The sequence below is a fragment of the Acipenser ruthenus genome, chromosome 5 (genome assembly GCF_902713425.1).
Source record: "Acipenser ruthenus chromosome 5, fAciRut3.2 maternal haplotype, whole genome shotgun sequence".
NCBI lineage: Eukaryota > Metazoa > Chordata > Actinopteri > Acipenseriformes > Acipenseridae > Acipenser > Acipenser ruthenus.
The window spans coordinates 40,400,651-40,425,651 of NC_081193.1; the positions used below are offsets into that span (position 1 = coordinate 40,400,651).

At 39.3% G+C, this 25,001-nt stretch overlaps 1 protein-coding gene across 1 annotated transcript in view; it reads right to left on the reverse strand.

Moving 5' to 3' along the window:
- LOC117402185 (fibronectin type III domain-containing protein 1-like) overlaps window positions 1-25,001 on the reverse strand; it is a 62,879-nt gene that overhangs the window by 22,078 nt on the left and 15,800 nt on the right. The window contains exons 2-12 of the mRNA XM_034003089.3: window positions 20,227-20,427; window positions 19,446-19,544; window positions 18,650-18,773; window positions 17,978-18,165; window positions 15,941-16,048; window positions 13,229-13,417; window positions 10,243-12,759; window positions 8,930-9,045; window positions 6,819-6,930; window positions 6,035-6,421; window positions 2,369-2,500 (exon numbers count right to left, since the gene is read on the reverse strand). Of these exons, the coding sequence (XP_033858980.3) occupies window positions 2,369-2,500; window positions 6,035-6,421; window positions 6,819-6,930; window positions 8,930-9,045; window positions 10,243-12,759; window positions 13,229-13,417; window positions 15,941-16,048; window positions 17,978-18,165; window positions 18,650-18,773; window positions 19,446-19,544; window positions 20,227-20,427 (4,173 nt within the window). The remainder of the gene's footprint in view (window positions 1-2,368; window positions 2,501-6,034; window positions 6,422-6,818; window positions 6,931-8,929; window positions 9,046-10,242; window positions 12,760-13,228; window positions 13,418-15,940; window positions 16,049-17,977; window positions 18,166-18,649; window positions 18,774-19,445; window positions 19,545-20,226; window positions 20,428-25,001) is intronic.

Consider the following 25,001-nt stretch of genomic DNA (forward strand, 5'->3'; position numbering starts at 1 on the left):
GAATACTCATAAAAGAAACAACAACCAGATGTAAAACTTTGTGGCTAAATCAGAAGCAAGCAGTTTTGCCTTTTTATGTGATTGCATAGGTTTTTATTATTTGCAATTTTTACAAAATCATCAGATTTTCTTGCAGCAAAAGGCATGTGATACTTCATTGGTAAAGAGTACAGTCTGCTGGTAGCTTTTCAAATAATGCTACCCGGGCATGCAGCCATTTCTGTTCACATCTTCTGTCCCTGTGGTAAGCATAGATACATTTATGTGTCATGTACAATTATTCTATTTGGGATTTAGACTATTCCAAAGTGGAAAGCAATTCTTTATTCCCCACAAGAGTCTAAATGCTAATTTTATCTGACACACTGAACAACAAATAAAAAAAAAAAAGATCTAATGTTCCTCAAATTACTTCAAATTGTAGTTTAGGCTCTTTTATAAATAAATAAATAATTTATTTCTTAGCAGACGCCCTTATCCAGGGCGACTTACAAGATATCACATTATTTATACATACAATTACCCATTTATACAGTTGGGTTTTTACTGGAGCAATCTAGGTAAAGTACCTTGCTCAAGGGTACAGCAGCAGTGTCCCCACCGGGGATTGAACCCATGACCCTCCGGTCAAGAGTCCAGAGCCCTAACCACTACTCCACACTGCAAGCTTTAAGGCAGTAGCTTTTTAACAATGTTTTGATAATTCATGAAACAGGTTTGAACCAGATCATTTATGCTTGTAGTACCCATTTAACCAGATCACCAGATTCGTCAGTTATTTTTTATATTTTTTAAATGGAATCATTAGGAAATTTATATGAAAGTTTGTCTTTATTGTCAAGTGGAAAATTTGTCGCAATGTCCTAGTTCTAAAGCAGAAACTAAAACAGTGCAGAACCTAGTGAGGGAGACTGGGCTAGTTGAGACATTGGTTTTAACTAATCTCTTTTGCAATGTTTTGAATCATAGATGAACAACTGCTACACCTGTTAAGTTAATTAATATGTCACTATATTCTTTATTTTTTGTACTAACAGGAGTTTTTTTTTCTGAAATGTATGCTTGATCTGAAACAGTGAGGGAGGGATGTCAGGGGTAAATTGAAACCTTGCCATTGGGGAAAGCTGAGCCATGAGGCAAAACGGTTTGCATTGATTATAGGTTTGTCAAGATTGTACTCAGGAACAACTATTAAAACACAGTATCGTTGTTTATTTTTTGTTACTTTAGAACTGTTATGTTCTATGCACAGGATCACAGCTCTACACAGGATATGATGTACTGGAATTTAGACAAGTCCTTAAAGAGTAAGTAGCAGGGTTCCGAAGAATATAGCGTTACACATCCCCACGTGTTGCTACAACGGTTTAAATAACGTACCTATCATTATCCGTTTCATTGTTAACATCCTGACAACTTCTTACACTTATAACTTTAAAGTCTGTTTCACAGCTCTTTTCAAAATGGCTAGTGCACTGAGGTTTGAGATCTGTCCTCTTAATCACTGCAGGAAAAGCGGTAAAAAAAAAAAAAAAAAACAACACAAGAAGTGCTCTGGCTTTCCTGGTCCGTACCACATCGTGGATCGTTATTGCTGTGTTACCTGTTTGACAATGTGGGCAATAACCCTTACACTATCAGTGCACTAGAGCTTTGAAACAGACTAATAAGTGTAAAAAAGCTGTCAGGATGTTAATGAAAAGAAAGATTACAGGTATGTTATTTAAAGTTGTAGCAACACGTGGGGACTACTGGCTATTTTTTTTCAGAATCCTGCTAGTTACTCTTTAATGGTGATTGGCTGATTTTTTGCATAATTACATTTTTGGCAAATTATTATTTTTTTACATACTTTATGGTATTCATTTCAAATTTGTACTTTATTTGTTAAACACAAAAAAGGCTTGATCAACAGTATTCAAGTATTTTAAGTATTTACATAGAATCCTATTTCTGCCCTTCTAAATCCAGGATTTATCAGGCCAGAAATAGGCTTAGTTGATATTTGTAGTATACTTCTCTAACAGTGTGCCTTAGTATATTTCTATGGTAAGGTACTATATTTTGATAGATCTCTAAATTACACATATTCTACATTTTAAGTAGGTACGCAACACTGCACTTCAGAACATTCAAATCAGTACAATACATTTCATTACAAAGCAGTTGTTATAATCCATTGAAACATTTGACACCATTCTAAATCAAGATTGGATCGTACAAATTCAGGGGATCATCCTTGTGGTGCAAAGATTAACAATCATTAATGTTGTGTCATTACTGTAAATGAGGTTGCATAACACATTTCCTCACATCTCCTAAAAAACAAACATGCCAAGAGCAATGCACTAAGTCATTCTGAACATACCTGTAAATCGTCTTTTCCCAGCTATATCAAACTCTGACGAAGGGCTTGAGTTAAATGGCCTGGTTTCTGGATATCCTTCCTCAGGTTCAGTTGTGGGGGCTTCTGTTGTTGGAAGGAGAGTGGTCTGGGCCTCTGCAAGTGAAAGATGAATCTGTCTTTAAAAGTAGCAATACAAGATAGCACCTAAGCCCTACGGATCTATGAAAAACCAAGGGTGGCCAAGTAATTATTTAAAATTTCACATATGTAACAGATTGAAACCAAGGTATTGTTGGTCAATTTGGACAAGGATCTTCCCAAACAAAATCATATTTATTTAAACATTGATCAACATACTAATTGACCAAGCAAGGAGAACAAACAGTGAAATCCATCTTCAGACATCAGTTTTACCCATTCCACTTTCCCCAAATGTGTACATTTTATCATTTCATAGCTATAGATGCACCAAGATCACTACAAAAAAGTGTTGGAGCATGAGTTGTGCTATAATACAGTGGAATTACCAACATCAAAGGCACTGACTAAAATGAGAGAGACCCCCAAATTATAATGCAGTGGTGTTCAATGTCGTTTACGCAAAACTGTACTTATTTTAAAGATACTTTAGTTTACAATCTGATTCAAGCATCAGTGATCTGATTCAAGCATTCAAAATCAAAAACAAGGACGAGGGGTCACAAATGGAGATTAGATAAAGGGGCATTCAGAACAGAAAATGGGAGGCACTTTTGGTTTCCACACAACAGCTGGTTCCAGACCCTCACAATTCTCTTTGTAAAAAAGTGCCTCCTATTTTCTGTTCTGAATGCCCCTTTATCTAATCTCCATTTGTGACCCCTGGTCCTTGTTTCTTTTTTCAGGTCAAAAAAGTCCCCTGGGTCGACATTTTCTATACCTTTTAGGATTTTGAATGCTTGAATCAGATCACCGCGTAGTCTTCTTTGTTCAAGACTGAATAGATTCAATTCTTTTAGCCTGTCTGCATACGACATGCCTTTTAAACCGGGGATAATTCTGGTTGCTCTTCTTTGCACTCTTTCTAGAGCAGCAATATCCTTTTTGTAACGAGGTGACCAGAACTGAACACAATATTCTAGGTGAAGTCTTACTAATGCATTGTAAAGTTTTAACATTACTTCCCTTGATTTAAATTCAACACTTCTCACAATATATCCGAGCATTTTGTTGGCCTTTTTTATAGCTTCCCACATTGTCTAGATGAAGACATTTCTGAGTCAACATAAACTCCTAGGTCTTTTTCATATGACCTTTGCTGCTGCAACAGTGTTTGCCACTCCTCTTATTTTTGTGTTTGTGGATCACTTTCTTTCATTATAAGATGACCATATAAAAAGAAGTTTCTGACGAGTGTGCACCTCAGTTTAAAGAACTTGTATAAAATTAGCTGTACACGAATGACATTTGAATATATATATATATATATATATATATATATATATATATATATATATATATATATATATATAATACATGGATGAAGGCTACAGTATATTTGCATCCTGAGCCATTAAAAAAAAGGCATTATAAAAGGCATTATGAACTTTGACCCATTCAACTCCTCGAGACCATCACTTTCAATTCAAACACCTAATGTCTCGTTTTCAGTCACTCGACAACACCCACAGTACAGAAATGTTCATTATTGATCAACAAAATGAGAATATGTTTAAAAAAAGCTGATACAACATAGAACATCTGTACAGCACTGAAACACTTTGTTTGAAAAAACCCAACTGTACTGCTGAACCTCGTCTTCTTTAATATTAACATCAGAAGGGTATCCATGTATTATAAAAAATAATAGATGGGCCTCTTCAGTGAGTTACAGGAAAACAATTCCATCTCTGGTTTCTGTGACAGTTTATAAATTACTCGACATTCTGTTATTATTTTCCTGTAACTCACTGAAGCCCATCTATATCTATCTATCTATCTATCTATCTATCTATATATATATATATATATATATATATATATATATATATATATATATATATATAAAATTCCTAAATAACAGGAAAGCACTTTGCAAAGACAGACACATCCAAGAAGACTGCAAGTTCATTGATACAGAGGATATAAAAGAGATATCATATTCCAATGGAAATACACAATAAAAAGTTTAACACTGTCCAGAGATAAATAATCAACCTTAACTTAATTAACATAACAAAAAGGTTAAATCACACTAAGGACACATATCCTCTTGTCTTTCTGATTGCTAAATCTCAAAAAACCTTCACAGCCTTGGGGGTGAGAATTAGCATGACAGGGTGAGGATTAGCCTAGGATAGAACTCACCTGGGGTGAGAATTAGCCTCTAGGCCTCTAGGCTAGTTCTCACAGGATTGAGTTTTAGCCTAGGCTAATTCTAACGTGGCGAGAATTAGCCTGTGGTGAGAATTAGCCTGTAACACCGGCCCCCGCGGCAGCTCTGTTACAAACCCCTCATACTCCCTGTCTGCCACCCCAGAAGACCCTGTGCCCCCCCCCCCCCCTCCCCCCCACGAGTACTCTTTTTTAGAACACTGGGTCTATAACGGTACACAGTTCGAGAGCAGATTAAATGTGCAGATTGTTGGGCCAGCATTGGCCCTTGGTTAACTTGCCAATGACAACCACTTGCCAACCTAGCCAACCATAAACCAACTTTGGGCCAACCTACTTTGCTGACTGTGTCAAATGAAGAAACAATGAATTGTAACTTGTACAAAAGTCTAACACATGCCAGGAAGTTATTAATAGGTTTTTTGTAGTATGACCCAAATACATATTTATTTTAATGGTTCAGTAAAATGTTGTGTGATAGATTGGCATGCTATCTGATGATATCAGGGTGTTTAGGAACACATTGCTTAGAAATAAGCCAAGTTAAGAATGGTTTTGTGCCAGAAGTACTGTAGTGTGGTCCATTTGCTCAAGACAGCAGGAAGCAATTCAGGACAAGTCATGGCACACACGTATTACTCGTACATGTTTAAACTTTGACACAGACCAGTTTTTTTTCATATGGTACTGTATCAAAATAACAAACTGAATAGTTTGTTGTATAACAAGGAAGCTGTGAAAATTTGTTTGGGGGGGAAATGCATGTACAGTTGTTCCCAAGGAAAGTATAGAGCTATTATACTTGTGATGTCTTTAGTGCCTCTATGCCAGTACAAGACAGTTCTCATCAGTATGATATATGCAATCAAAATATTTTCCATTACCCTATGCACTGATGTATTTTAATCTGGTGTCTCACATAGGGGAATTGGACTTTAATGGGTCAGTATATGGACAAGTAAGGATTAAGTTCCAGGTAAAGATTTCATCAAATAGTTGTATTTAACATTTTAATTTAACTGTCTGCCAATTATTGTACTAAATATAATAAGCTTTGCCCCCACCTCTTTGATACTTACTGAGACTAAATGGTTAGACCCAAGCTACTTCTAAAATAAACTCATTATGTTAACCTTCTGCTTAATTAACATTAGAGCCACATAACATGCATTTTCCACAAAGTGCATTCATTGTAACTGGGTTTCCCCATCAACCTCAGGTCTTGGTATTCTTCCTAACAACTTCTCCCACATGTGCTGAACAGCTTACTTTTAAAGTTAAAGAAAAAAAAAATACAGGTTATTGCATTCCTACCTTCTGGGTAGCAATTCAGTATATTCTGTCCTACAGATACAGGCTTTCCACTTTCATCTACGTTATAATAGGTGCCTGGAGGACATTCAGGTAATGCAGAAGTTGTAGGGACCTCTGTGGTTATCTCAATTGTAGTTGGAACAGTAGTTGGCTCAGGAGTGGTAGTAGTAGTTGTGGTAGTAGTAGATGTAGTTGTTGTTGTGGTGGTGGTTGTTGTGGTGGTGGTTGTTGGTGGTATTGTTGTTGTGCGGATCTCCAAAGCAGCCAGTGGCTTGCCTCCCACTGTCAACACAGACTTCCCCTTAGGGTTAATCACAGGCCTGCTATCACGACCATGTCCAAAAAATGGGAGCCCATCAGGGTTCAACAATGGAGTTCCTTCATGATCTTATAAGGAGAACAAAACACATCAGTATAATACTGACAGTTATCCGCTTCCAAGATACTGCTGGCAATACATTGGGCTGATGTGAATAGCCTTGGTAATATATCATAAATATTTTGCATTTGTTTGGTCATGCTTCGCTGAAAAATAAATTGACTGAATCTGGGGGAAAGACCTGGATTTAGTATTAGGCTTTTTCAATAAAATGGATAACAAACATCATTTAGATAATGAACACTGAAGAAAATCTGAGGTATACTGTAAATGTATCAATATATGTATAGGGTTACTATTGAAAAATAATTTCTACAAAATTAACAGCTGAAATCTTTAGATGTGTTAGTGGCAGAAAGTCAATCTACTTTACTCTGAAGCATCTCTTAAAAAACCAATACAAACCCATAACAGTACGCCCATCTGATCCGAGCTGTACTCCAAGGGGTTTGCCATGTGAGTCTTGGAGAATTCTTCCTTCCTGATTCATTAGCACCCCACGGTCCAAGTCTACTATCTGTCACAAACATAATCGAGAGCATTAGTATACGATTTAGCTGAACCGGAACTGCCTAATCTTCAGTGCATTTAAAAAAAAATAACTTCCTTCATTAAATACAGTATATTTTACAGTGGTATTTCATAATTAACCAATATATAATAATGTAAAGAAACTAATTTGAGCAAGCCCCTATTAGTAAAACTGTAGTAGTTGCCCCAGACTTCCCAGTGTAGTTTTCTAAACATTTGCACATTCACTTCACATTCACACATAAAGGCATAAGAAAAAAAACCCTACCCTTTATCAGTGTTCACATCATGATGGTATACAGTATGTTTCTTCAATAAAATCATCATGTGTACTTTAGCAACATGTGCCATGTGTTCAGCTATATTAGTAATAAAAAAAATTGAAAATACCTGAATTATAAATTAACCTTGTGCTGCTCACTTAACCATTTCCCCTGTCCTATTTGGCTTCAAAGTCGGTCTATTTGTAGTTGCTTAAATACACTTTGCTTTCTGACTCAGACCCCACTATGCAAGTTTGTGGAATATATGCTTGTTATAGTACTCAGCAGTTACATGCAATAAATTATTTTTACTCCATATATAGAACATGTGGTAGTAGTAGTTGTTGTGGTGGTATGATAAATCCTATGGTTTCTCATACCATTTCTATGCTGCTGATGCTCAGATTTTCCTCTCCTTCCCCCCCTATGACTCCAGCATCCCCTCCCGTATCTCTATCTGTCTGTCTGCTATCTCCTCCTGGATGCACTCGCATCACCTCACACTCAACCTCTCTAAATCTGACCTCCTTTTCTTTCCGTCCTCCTCCTCTCCCTCCTCTGATCTCTGTGTCTCCATTCCTCTGGAATCTACCACACTCTCTCCCTCTTGACCAGACTGCACCCAGCTACCTCCAGACCCTCATCTCTCCCTACACCCCCCACTCAACCTCTCCGCTCCTCCTGCACTGGAAGACTGGCTGTTCCTCCTCTACGCTCCCCTGCTTCCAGAGCCCGCTCCTTCTCCACTCTCGCCCCGCAGTGGTGGAATGTCCTTCCTACAGATGTCAGGACTGCCCAGTCCCTGACCACCTTCCAGCACCTGCTCAAGACTCACCTCTTCAGACAGCATCTGTAGAACTCCTCTTTTCCCTCTGGACACTTTATCATTCTTCCTTAATGCACTTTACTTGCACTTATCTGCTCCCTATTTTACTGCATTTAATCCTGTACTTTACAGAGTACTGTACTGTAATCTGCCAATTCAATCTGTAGTATTTTGCATTTAATCGTATCCTGATGTAACTATCACTGACACTGTTATCTGCTCCGATATTGATTCGGATTTTGTAATATACTTGTACTTACTAGAACTGAAGTCGTTGTATTTTATCTTGCTATTAATTGTATTAATACTTGTACTGTGATTTTTTAAATGTATTTTTTGTTTACGACTGTAAGTTGCCCTGGATAAGGGCATCTGTTAATAAATAAATAATAATAATAATGATAAGCTCTTCCAAATGGCCCATTGGAAAGCATTGGAGAGCTACACAGCTCCACATTTAAAAAAAAAATCATGTTCAGGGTTTTAAACCGGTTGATTTCAGATCTCAGATCAAGTTCAAGCGCCAATACATGTTTCAGGAACGAAAGAAAGCTCTTTCTGCTCACTGGTTTCTATTGCACTGAAACATCATTTTGCATGCAGTGTGAGAGCCCAGCTGCACAATATGCCAGGGACCTGCAGCACAGCAGACAGAACATACAGATATAAAAAGTAAAGGCAAGCATGCATTTCACATATTTTATTTGTGATTGCAAATGCATGTTGTACATTTACAATTATTCATTCAAAGCCCCTATAATTACCCATATGCCTGTGCACTGCATTACACTTCCCAATTTACTGTCAGAGACTGCAACCTCAAGAAATTAGTTTATTATAGAATAGCCACAATGTACTTTATGGTTTGACTGCCTAAATAAGGAATAGCAACCCACCCATTTTGAACCTTGAGGGCCATTTATTATCCTGCGACCTGTTTGTTTGACTTTGTCTTCGGGTGTAGAAGAAACTTTTCCATTTGCATCCGTAAAATTTGGTCTACCATTTTTACCTGAAATACATATATATTATATATATTAAAAACAGGAATTGTTTTATGTGTCATAAAAACAATATATGGAAACATATTTTTCCAAGCACATCAAAGTTATTTTTGTATAAGCTTGCCAATCTATTTCTACCTTCAAATATATTTCAAAATATATAACATATATTAGCCGACTTAACATATATTTAATACTCATCCCAAAATATATAAATGAGATGAAACAAATGTTGAAATATATTTTAAAGATAAGCAATATCACACAGAAACAGACATTTGTGTTTATTATTGTTTCTCCTCTTCCCTTCTCTCTCACTCTCCTGTTTATTTCAGCCTGCATGTTCACTGCACATTTCGTCACTTGATGACCTTTGACACAGCACTCTTGCGCATAGGTATTTCGATCACATCGAATGAACGGCGGCTGTGTGGTTGAGTCAATTTCATCATTTTGAATTAAGTGGTCGTTTGTTTCGTGGAGACAATGGTATTGAGTAAACCCTCCACGAGTAATACACAAAAGTATGAGGCTTTAAGCCAGAATGGGACAAAATGCTTTCACTGAAAACAATGATAAACATCTGTGTCTCATCTGCAACAAATCGCTTATACACTAGGCGGGCAACCTCAGATCGCAAAAAAATTTCTTCTGAATATCCTCCTGGATCAGACTTGAGGAGAAACAAAACTAGCCTATTTAAAAGCACGACTCGGCAGTCAGCGGATGCTCCTTCTGCGCTCGGTAAAGAAGCGAGATGTAACGACTCAAGCGAGTTTTGTATGGCATGGAATATCGCTCGTGCCAAACGTCCTTATTCAGATTAATGAATATTTTTTAGAAAATTTGAAGTGCTGAGGGACAGGTAGGTAGGACAGGCAGGAGATCGAGATGGAAGCTGAAGTTGATACGCCCCGCAGACGAACAGGATTTATAAATATTTACATATCAACACACTGAACAGCTCACATGACACTACCAACAATGGTTGTGCATGGAGCACATACAACACAGTGTACAAAAACATTAGTAGGATCTACAATCTCTGAACAAATCTTCAGTGTTTAATAATAAACTAATACTGCTGAAGAGATTGATCATGGTGGATAAACGGTTAGGGCGGATATGTGACGGGTGGATACACGACGGATTACTGTATTTATGTGTTATATCTTATCTGCTTACAAAAATAACAAACATATTACCTTGTTCATAACTGGGTTTCACAAATGTGCCAGGTCTTTTCTCTCGTGTAGCAATATCGGCTCGGCCAGGGTATCGGGCCCTTGTCCCTTGTATTGGTTGCCGAGATGAATTCAAAGATGGTAGAGAGGAAAAAGAGGTCTGCCTGGAGGAGGAACGAGGCAATTGAGAAGAAGGAACCCGGGAAGTGCCTCTATCTGTAGATGAAGCAGACTGAGAAGCACTGGTAGAAGGGGAGTTTGACGAGACAGAAGACTGACCCAGCTTTATGTTTTGAGATGGTAGCACCCTGCTGGAAATCCGAGAGCCAAATTGACGGTTTGTTAGTTGAGGGGAATGGGACCTTCCATTTGAGCGTGAAGTAGGCAGCTGTGAGGATGAATGCACATAAGGGGAACTTGATTTACTGTCTGCATCATCTTCCTCTCTGTCCCCAGTAATGCTAGAGCTTGTCTGTTTAACTGAAGATGAGGTACTTGGCTCCGGTGCCACAGATTTCAATAACACAGAAGCTGAATTAAGTTTATCAACTTTATCATACAACTCTTTACTTCCATAATATTCATAGTCATAGTCATCATCCTCTGATCCAGACTCTGATAGACTGGGAGTATGTGTGCGTGAACCTCCTTGATTAGATGAGGGTGAAGTACTAAAGTGTGAAGAGGTATCAGGCTTTCTGGAGCCACTTGAAACTGAATGGTGGTTTGGCAAAGAGGATTGAGAAGAGCCTGATGATCCATGGCCGTATTTTGAAGGTGATGAAGAAATGGGTCTTTTTTCTTTTTCATCAGTCTCTTGGTCTAGAGAAACATCAGAACCTGATTGTGTGTGTTTTGGTGTTAGTGACTGTGAACCACTAGACCGTGCTGAAGGGGTTGCTATGTTTTGTTGGGTAGAAAGTAAACTTAGTTTTGTTTCCTGTCTGGGCACACTGAACCTGTGGTTATGGTTTGTTATAAAAGATGAACGACTACGCCCAGAAGGAACTAATTTGGTTGAAGAAGGGTTAACCCGAGATGATGGGGATAAACTGTGCTTATTAACAGAATCATCAATTTCTTTGCTGCTGCTAACTCCAAGGTATGAGTTTTGGGGACTCCCTTTAGGAACAGCAGACGAAGGTAAGTATGACAAAGCATGGTTTGATGTTGAAGAGATAGCTGGTTTCACCACCTCAACTTCTGTCTCACTACTTTCATAATCATAATCATCATCCTGTGGTTTAGATGACTGCTGTCTAGATGATGGCTGAGCTATTGTGGGCAGAATAGACTTAGATTTGACTAAAGAAGTACCAGGTTTTGGCTGACCATCTACTACCCTGCTAGATCCTGGTTGATCTGGTACACCTTTTTGATGGACAGAACTTGAAGAATCGGTAGAACCAGTTCCTGCTGTTCTGCGGCCATTAGTACTTGAATGACGGTTGGATGAAACAGGTAACCGTGCCCCTCCTGAAGTCAACATTGAAGAAGAAGGACGAGTCCCTGATTTAAATACTGTGGGTTTGGAAGAAGAGGAAGCTGAGACACTTTTCAAATCAAGGTTTGTTTCCTTTTTTTTAGGAAAGCTACGAGCTGAATGTTCATTCTTTAAAGCAGCCGACTCCTTATTGCCAGATAAGGTGGAAGAGGGCACACCTGAAGAGGAAGAATGAGTAACCAATGAGGGTGATACAGATTTCCTGTTGGAAAAGGATATTGGTCGTCTTGGCTTACTGGTCTCTGAATTAGGAAACATGTGAGGCTTTTGAACAGAAATCACTGATCTATTTCCTGATGTTCTGGAGAATTGGGGCTGGGATGACCCAGAAGATGTTTCTGGAACTTTTGATGAGGAACCAGTTTTATGATTTTGACTTTTATCAGGAACAAAACTAGAATGTTTTTTATTTGCAAAATCACTGTGTCCATCATCCTTCGCCTTTGAATGAACTGGATTTTTTTGTCTTACAACTTCCTCGTGTTTCTCCTCAGTATCTTCATCAAGTTCCTCCTCTAAATCCTCATTCAAATCTGTCTGTCTTGAAGAGGAAGTATGTTGTCTGCCACTTAAATCTTTGGTCTCATTGTCTTTAAAATGGGGAGATGATGTAGTTGTGTCTGGTCTTTGTTTGATGGCTGATTGGCCAATCCTAACAGGCGATCTAATAGAAGAGAATATACTGTGGTATGATCTTGTCTGGGAAAGAGGACGAGTTTTTCTCCTTGAGTTCAAGGTGGTGGCTTTCGATGGCGAGGGAGGAACAGGTTCAGAAGGATATAGTTCAGACTCATCTGGTTCCTCAGTAGACTGAAGATCTGTCTCCAATTCTGACCTATCACTAAGAGCTTCATGTGAAAACCTGTTTGGTGTTTTGGAAGCGGGACGCTTTTGAATGTTGGAGGTAGAATGAGATGAAGGCAACTTGGATGAAGATGTTAAAGATGTCCTAGAAGGTGATACAGAGCTCTGGTCATTCTTGCTAAAATCAGAACTCTTGGATTGCTGATGTGAAGTTGATGCAACAGTACTAGCTGACAAAAAAGGGGACATTGTTAAGCTTACAATGCACTTAATTGAACTATACCATCATAGGAATAAAAAAAATGTATTAAACATTCAGTATGCAGTACTGCTATAAGAAAACTGAGAAGGGTGACAGCAACAGAGCAAGCACTGAACCACACAAGACAACTTTTAAAAAAATGTGAATAATACTAAATGGGTAGTCCAAAGAGTTACTTAATTTACAGACATGCATTAATTTTTTTTGCATGTGTCACAAACTAAAAAATAGACTTACATAGAAAATGGGGAAGGTTCAATACTACATTAAAATTACCAGTCAAATAATTTACTTCAGGACATAAGCTGGAAATAATTCCTGGAGTTCATTGTATCAGCATTAGTTGTGTTGTACTGATGCAGCCAAGAAATGCAATAAAGATGTTATATGAAACAATTAGAAATTCTGAAGTTATAGAAAGCAGGTCTAATGCTTACTTGTTGGCATATTGACACTGAAGGCTTTAGACTGTGGACCTTGTCCTCTCCTGTTTGCTGCACGAATTTTGAAAATATACCGGTCCCCAGGCTGCAGACCTTCAATTATAGCAGAGGTAGTATCCCCACGATAGGTAATGGACTTTGCTCCAAATGGTTTGAGAGCCGGGGCATATGAAAGAATGTATTCTGAAATGATTTGGCAGTATACTGTATGAGTAGGATGAATTAGAGTGTGCATTACTAACAGTATAAATTAGCAATGCATGTCAACCGATACAATCTAGTATAAGAAATGTTGTAAGCTGGCAAAATTTGAACCCAACTATGAGAAAATGATGTTCAAATAATTAAAAAGCCCCAATCAATACAATTCATGTTTTATATTCTGTTAACCCATACAAACCATTCTTGAAAAGTTTCCTCCAATACAATATGTTTGAAAATTGAAAAAAAAAACATATTAAACACTAGGCATAATTCACATAAGTAGCATTTTGTATACTTGTGCAAAAGATATAGGTTGACTCTGACATGCTTAAAGAGATGTACACCTGTTCAATGTGTTTGTCCGATGCATATTAACAGTCTGAAGTCCGCTGAATCCAGTGGCAGGAAATGTCACCTTAAATTATCTTGCATATACTGTATAAAATAATGTCACTAGACATTATTCTAGAAAACTGAAACAATACCCTTTAAATAACACTATGTAACACAATTTTTGTTCCTGGGTAGTAAGTGTTATTTCCTAATTGCTTATGCCTCAAAAGTATAGGAAATGGCTATTATTCCCCACAAACTTTGCTTTTGTGACCAAGAGTGATATTTTGAAATTTACCTATTTCCAATGAGAAAACGGGCGAATTTGTGTCTTTTCGTTCACATAAAGTCAGAAAAAAAACAACATATGAATCCAAATTAATATGTATTTATACTAAAGTAATACAAAAATGACTACAAAAGATTTAGAAGTGAGTAGTTTTTCGAGATTTACGATTATACTGTAAATCACTTTCACGAATCAGCCCCCAAATGTAGTCTCCCATCATGTTTTCGTTATACTGTCCTTCATTGACAGCTCATTCAGGAGCCTCAAAGCCGTGCTGCTCCATAATGGTAACAAGTACCCATCTCTTCCCCTGGCTCACTCGGTGCACCTCAAAGAGGATTACAACAGCATCAAGACCTTGCTGGACGCCTTGAAGTATGATGAGTACGGCTGGGACCCCCGGAAGGTGCTGATGCCACCACTGCACATCAAATTGGGCCTTATGAAACAATTTGTCAGAGCTCTAGATAAGGAGTCGGCAGCCTTCAAGTACCTTCAAGACTTCTTCCCTAAGCTGTCTGAGGCAAAGGTCAAAGCCGGTGTCTTCGTCGGACCACAGATAAAGAAGATCCTGGAGTGCAATGAATTCCTCAAGAAGCTCACTAGTAAGGAGAAAGCGGCTTGGAACAGCTTTGTCGCAGTGGTTCAGGGCTTCCTGGGCAATCACAAGGCCGAAAACTATGTGGAGCTGGTTGAGACTCTGGTGAAGAACTACGGCACAATGGGCTGTAGGATGTCCCTCAAAGTCCATATCCTTGATTCTCATCTTGATAAATTCAAGGAGAACATGGGAGCGTACTCGGAGGGGCAAGGCGATCGCTTCCACCAGGATATACTGGACTTTGAAGGCCGCTACCAAGGACAGTATAACGAGAACATGATGGGAGACTACATTTGGGGGCTGATTCGTGAAAGTGATTTACAGTATAATCGTAAATCTCAAAAAACTACTCACTTCTAAATCTTTTGTAGTCATTTTTGTATTACTTTAGTATAAATACATGTTAATTTGGATTCATATGTTGTTTTTTTCTGACTTTATGTGAACGAAAAGACACAAATTCGCCCATTTTCTCATTGGAAATAGGTAAATTTCAAAATATCACTGTCCTGGTCACAAAAGCAAAGTCTGTGGGGAATAATAGCCATTTTCTATACTTTTGAGGCATAAGCAATTAGGAAATAACACTTACTACCCAGGAACCAAAAAAAAAAAAAAATTGTTACACGGTGTAATCTGTATATAATGACATCATGTGGAAAAATAAATTGAAATGAAATCAGCTATCAGGGGTTAGAGTAATTAAGATAAAGTATATTAAAACTGAAAAGATCAAAATCTACAGTGCACTGTGGTTTTGATTTTAAACAATTTTAAACAACTAATCTATTGTGACCATTCTAGAATTGTGGTTGGGACTATAATTATTAGATTTATGGTTTGCAGTAACTCCCTCAAACATAAGGCATTTTTAAAATAATGTAATATCCAGTAATTCGAGACTTGAACACCCTTATAACTGTAGGATCATAGGTTATTGTTTAATCTTATTATACAAGGATCCTCTAAAAAATCCATAAACTGACACTTATTATTTATTTTATTATATATTTTTTTTATTTAAATACTTGTATTATATTAAATATGAATATTAAACCAACAATGTACATAACCAGGACAAGATTAATGGGACACACTTTAACATGCAGGTACATTAACTGCAGTCACTATTTACAGATAATTACACATTTCTGTAGCACACAATCATGTGATTCTCAGAATGGCACTTCATACAATAACAACATAGCCAATAATTCACTGTTATTTTCCTGATCATTTCATTTTGTTGTAAGTACTGGTCCATGCTTTATTCACCTACCTCTAATTTTTCCATTTGTGTCTGCAGGTGGCTCCCATGTTGCAGTGACAGACGTCCCTTTCCCTTTCAGTGGCTGTACTTCAAAGTTTTCAGGTGAACCTGTGGGAGCTGTACAATACAATGCAATACAAAGTCATAAGCAAACTGTTTGTCTTTAAAACTCAGAGTTTTGTGTAACCATCACCCAGTGACTTTACTAGAGGCAAGATAGTGGGTGGCTGTTCTGGTCCCTCAGCACAAAGGCTGCATTGACCAATGTGTTTATCAAGACGGTCTCTCTGGTGTTCCTGGAACGGCATAATTTTCAGTAAACCACCATCAAAAAATCAGAAAACTGTTTGGAAGCAGGTCATGACAGATCAATTCTGCAGATGTGTGGAATATATTGTGACAAGCAACCAACCTGCTAATCCAGGACCTGTTAATTACCAAATTACAGAAACCGTCACCACTGAACAAGACACACCTGTTTCCACAATGCACTAGGAGCTGGACGTTATAGTAGGGTTCAGTAGCAGGTCACTGTCAGTGCAGTGTAAACCACCATCTTTGGTACCTTTTATGCATAGTTTGTTAAGTTAATAACATCTTTAAATCATTTAAAACATGACTGTGTTAAACAGCTCAGTGAGCTTCATGTGTCACATTTTACTGGGTTTTAAAATGTATATAAACACATAAAAATAGAACAGTGCTGGCCATGCATCACTGCACATTACGAAGTTACCTGTAGTTGCTATATATTATGAAATGACACTTACCATATTTAATATTATTATGATTGTTATTAAACTGTAGGGAATTTCCTTGTTGTTGCTGGCCAAATGCCATTAAATAATCTTAATCAACATTTTGTATGAAAACGGAATTATTGCAGGCCCATTAAGAACTAAAATGAAAGGTAAGGCAAGGAATACAGGTTTTCTGTATACTGCATCTGTAAGACGCGTACTGTCCAAATAGCGCAAATAAACTAACATAGAATTGTATTAAGATCTGCCACTGTTTAGATCATTAAAACAAAAACCAAGATCAAAGTTAAGGTAAAATCTACAGCATACAAGGAGGGTTATGTATAAAAACAGTGCTTTCAGATTCTCCTGGCATTTTACTGTACTGCCATCGGTGCAATTCTGAAATTAAAATGTCAGTAAACCTATTTTATGAATTAGAAAAAAGCTCAACATGCCAGCAACAACCCCTACCACCACGAAAAACCTCATACACAGCAGTTTTGTAAAATGTTGCTAACTTTAAATTGAAATTACTTATGGAAAAAAAACTGAAGATTCAGAAAAAAATAGAGGTTGACTTTTAGATATTTTCTTTTTCAGATATTCAGTGAAACCTGATTTAACCATTCACAGAACTGCACATTTTATAAATCATTGACAAATAAAACGTTCTTGAATTTATCAGCAGCTAAATACAGTTTTTACACATTTACAGAGTTGAATTCTACCTAACTATTACTTCTTATAAGATGTTTTTTTGTACCTAAGACATGGAACAATTTTAAAACCTGTATTCAGTGTGTTTGATTTATTTTGAAAAGTTGATTTAATTCAGACATTTATGTGACTCATAACCTTCAAAAATATTAAAAATAAATATTAAATAAATCAAAAGCCCTTCAATACCTGAAAAAAATGATCATCCATAAATTGGAACAAGCAATCACAAGGATCCCTATTGGTCAGTTGACTGGGTGCCCACAGGGTGTGGTAAATTGGACTCTGGCCTACTGTGGGCTGTCCGAAAATCAGTTGGGCATCGTTCCTCTTATTGCACTTCAGTGACCCCTACTGGTCAGGTGCAACAGTAGTCCAGGATGGGACTTACCAGGCTGGGCCTCACCTCCAGGGTTCAGTAGCTTGGTAATATTTGTTGCTTAGGTTCACAAGCTTGCCCGTGATCTTCAGATGAGGAAGTGGCTTTCTCGTCATTTTAACTCAGAACCTATGAAAAGCAAACTGTATATGTCAATGTAACTTCTCTAAATTGTCAAAGTTGTGATTATAGTTCCTCTAAACTTACCAGATTCTGGGGTTCTCTGAAAGACTGAAACACTCCATTTTCCATCCCTATCTCCCTGTGAAATTCGAACAGAAAATTCATACATATTGTCTGATGAAAGCTTGTCCACTAACACTCGTCTTTGGGTGGCATGTTTGTAATCCCACCTGGCCGACTCCCCTTTTTCTCTGTACCGAATGGTGTAGTGCCTACAAAAACATAAGCAAAATATCGGAACTGATTTCAAAACATGTGCCAGGCATATAAGATATGCAATAAACTTCACCACTTATCTGTTATAAATTATAAAAAAAAATACATTCATTTCATGTAAATAGTGTGTAGTTTGTATTTAAGTTAGGCAGGGATGTGGTGGAATGTGGCTGGGTCTTGCTTTAATAATTGATCAGTGAAGTCCCAGCCACATACCATGGAGGTAGTTTAGGAGAAAAGCTGAGAGTAGCATGCGGTGCACTCCAGCAATTGCACCGAGATAGCTGTTGCTTGGGTGCAGGTTTCTTTTTGTTTGTATCATTATTTTTGTTTGTTTAAACCTTTTATTTTGCTTTAATAAAAGTGCGCTCCAGCACTAAACTGCAGCCATCACGTTTCGGTCTCCTTCCTGTGGCTAACACGTTACCCTTTCACACTTCTAAAACCACATTCTTAAGAGTATAGTGACGGTGGACATACCTGGTTGAGCTGATGTCTCTGTTCTTTTGTTTCTCATGTGGAGGATCCACCCAGGAGACAAATACCGACTGAGGGGACATTACTCTAACAGTAATATCCTTAGGCTCATACAGCTCATCAGGTTCTGAAGACAACAACAATGGTTTGGTTTTTAAGCTTGCTTCAACAGAAGCAGTTCTGCCTATACTCTAGAACCACCTTTTAACCAAACTCCTCTGTTGATGGTGGGGTCATAATATAAAATAAAAAAGTGGTTTGCAGTGGCACATCCTACCCATTATTTTCACCTCTACTGAAATATATTTTCATGCACTTTCTAACATTTTTATTTCAATCAAAGAGACTACCTGCATATACATTTTCACCCAGTACAGTTCTCAAAACCTAAACCTGAAACAGAAAACATTACCTTCATACCTATCTTTAGACACCTCAGTCAGGTTAAAGCAAGCCAACTAAGAGCGATCTGTTCAGTACTCCCTCTATTTGTGTCTAGATGTTATTTTACAATTGAATTACAATTATATACTATCATCAGCATTTTAAAGAGATGCATTGATTTAAAGTAATTCTAATGGTTATTTTCTCTAGATTCTAGCAGATGGCAAACTTGAAAGACAATACTTTCAACCATGACTGTCTGTCATTGACCATTTAATTAGTAAAGCCAGAGAGAATATTTTATCATCTATGTTTTTTAAATATGTACTTCATTTAAAAATGTACCAGCTGTTAATAGTTTGAACAGTATATTGAATCTTACACTCTAATAGCTCATCACAGTTTTTACACATACCTGGAGCTTTCTTTTTTGTCATGATTTCCTTATAAAAAGGAGGACTCTGTCCATGTGCGTTTTGTGCCTGCAGCGATACCACATACACGGACTCAGAAGCTACAAACAAAGAGGAAATATATCTGTAGCATATACTATAGCAATGTACAGACAAAACTGTAAGTATTTATTTCAATAATGTACAGGGCTGTCATAATGCCAACTGCTACACATTCTTATCTAGCTGACAAATAGTGCCAAATTTTGGTAATTATTGCAATAAATAAATTGCCCATATACAGTACTTGACTATATAAAGTGGAGTATATGAAGCCTGGGCTCATTCATTCCGCTTCATTTTACTCAATCATTCAGCTTTGTTTTACTCATTCAGCTTCATTTTACTCATTCATTAAGCTTCATTTTACTCATTCATTCAGCTTCACTTTGCTCATTCATTCAGCTTTGTTTTACTCATTCATTCATCTTCGTTTTACTCATTCATTCAGCTTTGTTTTACTCATCTCATTCATTCAACTTCGTTTTATTCATTCATTCAGCTTTGCTTTACTCATTCATTCAGCTTCACTTTACTCATTCATTCAGCATTCTTCTTCAACACACCCCCTATGAGCATTTTGTAATGTGTCATTGTGTTCCCCACCTCAGGCTCTATACCAGAACCAAAAAAGCAGAACTCTACATTATCTACATCTGCCACCACATGTGTGAATATATCTTAAGTTGTCAGCCTTGTCAGCCAAGTACCTTTCATCAACTTATGTATTAGGAAATAACTTACCAAGCTTCTGTATTTCATGATTTCTCTGGTCCTGCTGTAGAGGTGTATTGTGCATTTTCCTGCCGCTTCCTCCAACACCAAGGAGGTAGCCCCTCACTGCCACTGAACTGTTTTGGCCAGACAAATGGGGGTGTCTCCACCGCAGACTATCCTCTGAAGTCCGCGTCTTTACTCTTAAAGGTCTTCTTGACACATTCTTTTCTAAAAACATCATATGATTAGATACATGTCAATACTATGATGTATTTATATTTTACATTTACAGCTGCTGTACTGTGCATTTTTCAATCAATTCTTTACTTTGGTATTTAATACATTTTTTAACACAAATTTGGCTAACCACTTATAATGTGTATGAATGAGGGATTATTACTGTTACTGGAATTGTTAGTGTAACTGAGTCATGTGATGAAAGTAGCGTGCCTCCATTAAATTTAACTGTTGAAATCTGGACATTCTTTAATGACAGTTTATAAATTTTCTTCATAAACTGTATGCTGGATTAAATAATGAAATAAATCAGAAGGGCTGTCATAATACAAAACTCAATTCTGTAAATTCAACAAATCAGCATTAAAGGAATTGTACAGGTCCAGTCTCCTATTTATTTTGGACAGTACACAAACACTGTGTATACAATTTATTAGTTTTGCTCAGGAAAGCCAATAAAGTTGAAGCCCATGACAAGATTGGATGCATTAACAGATTCCAACTGTGGAACCATAAATATTGCTTTGAGGGGTAAACAGTGTCCAATAAACACTGATAATAAAACCTAGTTCTATGTGTGTCTCTCTCTGCTACTCTCCTATTATGTCAGTCAAAAGAGGCTAGTACTGCCCAGTCACACTGCATTAAACCATGTTTTTGAATCCATTTTACATTGGTATTACAGCTAGATACAAACAATTATGTTTTTTTTTGTTTTTTTTTAAGTGCTGAGAATAAAATTGCCAACTCAATGTCTAAGCAGGGATTCTCGATGAACTGAAACAGTTTTTCCTGTGATGTTTTATCACAGAGTAGAGGTGACCCACACCACAGGAAGGCTCAGATGATGAAACAATGTTATGCTACTTAAAACAGCTTGCACTTTCTCTTTTCATCACAGCTGTGTGAAGCACCAGCGAGAAACAGCTGGATGACCCTTTCAGCATTGGACGGTTTCCTGTGTGGTCTTACTGTTTTCAATTAGCCTAATCATAGGTAATCATGGGAAAGTAACTTGTTATTGTGTGGCTAATTCTATTAAACTGACTGTCACAAAGACGACCGGAGTGGGTGGCGTCAGACCAGAAGCAGGAAATAAACAGACAGAGAGGTGTGGTTTGGTGAAGCTGAGCGAATGCTTTCGCTCAGCATTTAATAAACAGAACAGAAAATAAAAGGTTGGAACAGACAAAACACAGGGCACGGCACTTGAGGCCAAAATAAATAGACAAACAAAACGAACTAAACAGTGCACAGACAGACGAACAAAACACGGTGAGCAGATTTAACTATTATTACTTTCCACAAATACCTCCGTCTCCAATCCCGTTCTCCACTCACCGAACACCCAACCTCGAGTGAAAGAAACGTGCATCTATATATACTGTTGTGCTGGGATTCAATTACTAATTAATTATTCACTTGAATCCCAGCACGTGAATTAATTCTGTGCAACCCCGTGCTCACATATTATTACATTTAACCAGCACGTGAAGTGATTTGTGCCCTCCTCGTGCCTAAATACAAATCTACCTTTTTAAATCACACGTGAAACACAGACCCGTTTATATCCCGTGTACCAATCTATACACCAACATTAACATGCACGCAACATACAACACATAATATGCACACAGGGACGGGGCACATTGCCACATATACCCCCCCCTGTGCAAAGCACACATGGCCTCAACGGCCACCTCCCCCCTTAAAAATCCAGCAGTCCAGGACAAAGTCTCTGGCTGGGAAGGGAGGCTTCAGTGGGCCCATGGCTGGCCATGCTGTCAGCACCCCTGCCGGTAGTGGCACGGCTGACATCCTGCAGCGAAATTGCTGCGGGGGATGCTGGTCTCCTGACCTCTCCCCCTTTCTTCGTAGCCGGTAGCTCCCCTTGGTGGGGCTCCGACCACAGTACTTCCGGCAGCGCAAGTGCTGCAGTGGGAGCAGGTCTCCGGACCTCCCCCACGATCTCCGGAAGCGAAACTGCTGCAGTGGGAGCAGGTCTCCGGACCTCCCCCACGATCTCCGGCAGCGAAACTGCTGCTGGGGTTGGTGGTCTCCAGACCTCCTCCTCCTTCTTCGTGGCCGACAGCTCCCCTTTCTGGGGCTCCGGCCACCGTACTCCCTGTGGTGGAGGTACGGGAAGCAGAGACAGCTCCTGCTGTTCTGCTTCTGGCAGTGGCGGAGGCAGCTCCTGCTCCTCTGCTCCTGGAAGTGGCAGAGGCAGCTCCTGCTCCTCTGCTCCTGTTGGTGGTGGTGGCGGAGGCAGAGGCAGCTCCTGCTCCTCTGCTCCTGGCGGTGGTGGAGGCAGAGGCAGCTCCTGCTCCTCTGCTCCTAGTGGAGGAAGCGGTGGAGGTGGTGGAGGCAGAGGCAGCTCCTGCTGCTCTGCTCCTTGCGGTGGAGGCAGAGGCCATGGGGCTGATGCTGGCCACTCAGAGGGAGGCTGTGGCGGTGCTGGCTCCCTCTGCTGTGGCGGCTGGGCTGGTGTGCGCCGTGCTCCCTTCAGCAGCATAAATAGAGGCTGCTGGGGGACACCAGCATCCTGCCTTTCTCCCCCCCAGAAAAATTCAGGGGGTTGAGCCTGTAATTCCTCCCCTTCTGGCTCTTGGGACGGCAGCGATGGCTCCTCCCCCTTTAGCTCTCGGGATGGCAGCAGCAGGTGAACCAACAGGCATGCTTCCTCTGCTGGTGTAGATGGAACCAGCAGGTATTCTCCCTCTGCTGGCAGCTTGGGTCCTAGGGCTGTGGAAGCCCCGACTTCCCTCTCTTCGGGCTGTGGACGCACCGACTCCTCCCTTTTGGGCTGTGGACGCATCGACTCCTCCCTTTTGGGCTGTGGACGCACCGACTCCTCCCTTTTGGGCTGTGGACGCACCGACTCCCCCCTCTTGGGCTGTGGACGCTCGGGCTCCCCCCACTCAGGCGTAGGACGCTCGGGCTCCCCCCACTCAGGCGTAGGACGTTCAGGCTCCTCCCGCTTGGGCTGTGGACGCTCAGGCTCCTCCCGCTTGGGCTGTGGACGCTCAGGCTCCTCCCGCTTGGGCTGTGGACGCTCAGGCTCCTCCCGCTTGGGCTGTGGACGCTCAGGCTCCTCCCGCTCGGGCTGTGGACGCTCTGGCTCCTCCCGCTTGGGCTGTGGAGGCAAAACCAGCAGGCATTCTTCCTCTGCTGGTGGAGACGGGGACAGCAGGCATTCTTCCTCTGCTGGTGGACCTGCTACCTGGGCTGCTGTTCCACTTATAACTGCCTCCAGGTAGCTGAGGACCAACTCCACACCTTCCTCCCAGGTGCTTAGAGTGTGTTCCCTTGCATACGCCTCCCATCGCTCTCTGTCCATCAACCGCAGGAACCGGACGGCTACTGGTATAGACTGGGCCTCCAGCCCAGCATTTTCCAGGATCCAGTCCCGCACTTTGATGGCGTCTTCTGCCATTTTTTTTTTTCCTCTTTTTTTTTTTAATCCAAAAATGCGGTTCCTGCTCTGGCCTGAGTCCTGGCGGCGCTGTAGATCCCACGCAGGACACCACGTGTCACAAAGACGGCCGGAGTGGGTGGCGTCAGACCAGAAGCAGGAAATAAACAGACAGAGAGGTGTGGTTTGATTTAATAAACAGAACAGAAAATAAAAGGTTGGAACAGACAAAACACAGGGCACGGCACTTGAGACCAAAATAAATAGACAAACAAAACGAACTAAACAGTGCACAGACAGACGAACAAAACACGGTGAGCAGATTTAACTATTATTACTTTCCACAAATACCTCAGTCTCCAATCCCGTTCTCCACTCACCGAACATCCAACCTCGAGTGAAAGAAACGTGCATCTATATATACTGTTGTGCTGGGATTCAATTACTAATTAATTATTCACTTGAATCCCAGCACGTGAATTAATTCTGTGCAACCCCGTGCTCACATATTATTACATTTAACCAGCACGTGAAGTGATTTGTGCCCTCCTCGTGCCTAAATACAAATCTACCTTTTTAAATCACACGTGAAACACAGACCCGTTTATATCCCGTGTACCAATCTATACACCAACATTAACACACGCACGCAACATACAACACATAATATGCACACAGGGACGGGGCACATTGCCACACTGACACATTTGTATGTTATAATAACCTTTGGTGGTGTAAAGAATGGAACGTGAATTTATTAAAGAAAACATGTCTAAGTGTTTCAATTTTACCCACCTGGAATCAACATACAGTATTGTACATAAGCAGAATTTTGCCTCTTTTTCAATGAACTGTCAAAATTCTGCCATTTTATCTTAGTCTCACATAAACACAGACATTTATATTTTACAAAATGAGCCATAATGTGTTTTGAATCAGACTTTCTTTTTCCTTTCAGGAGGCTGGAAAAGATTGTATAATTTTGGCTCTGAATATTTTTTTTCAAACACTGATTCATGAAGTAAACAATTATTTCATATCCATTAAAGAATGTCAACAAGAAAATCAGTAATATCCACATTTGAAACTGAAATATAATTAAAAAATATAAAAACAATTACGTATATTGTTAATACAAACTGAACCGTGTCAT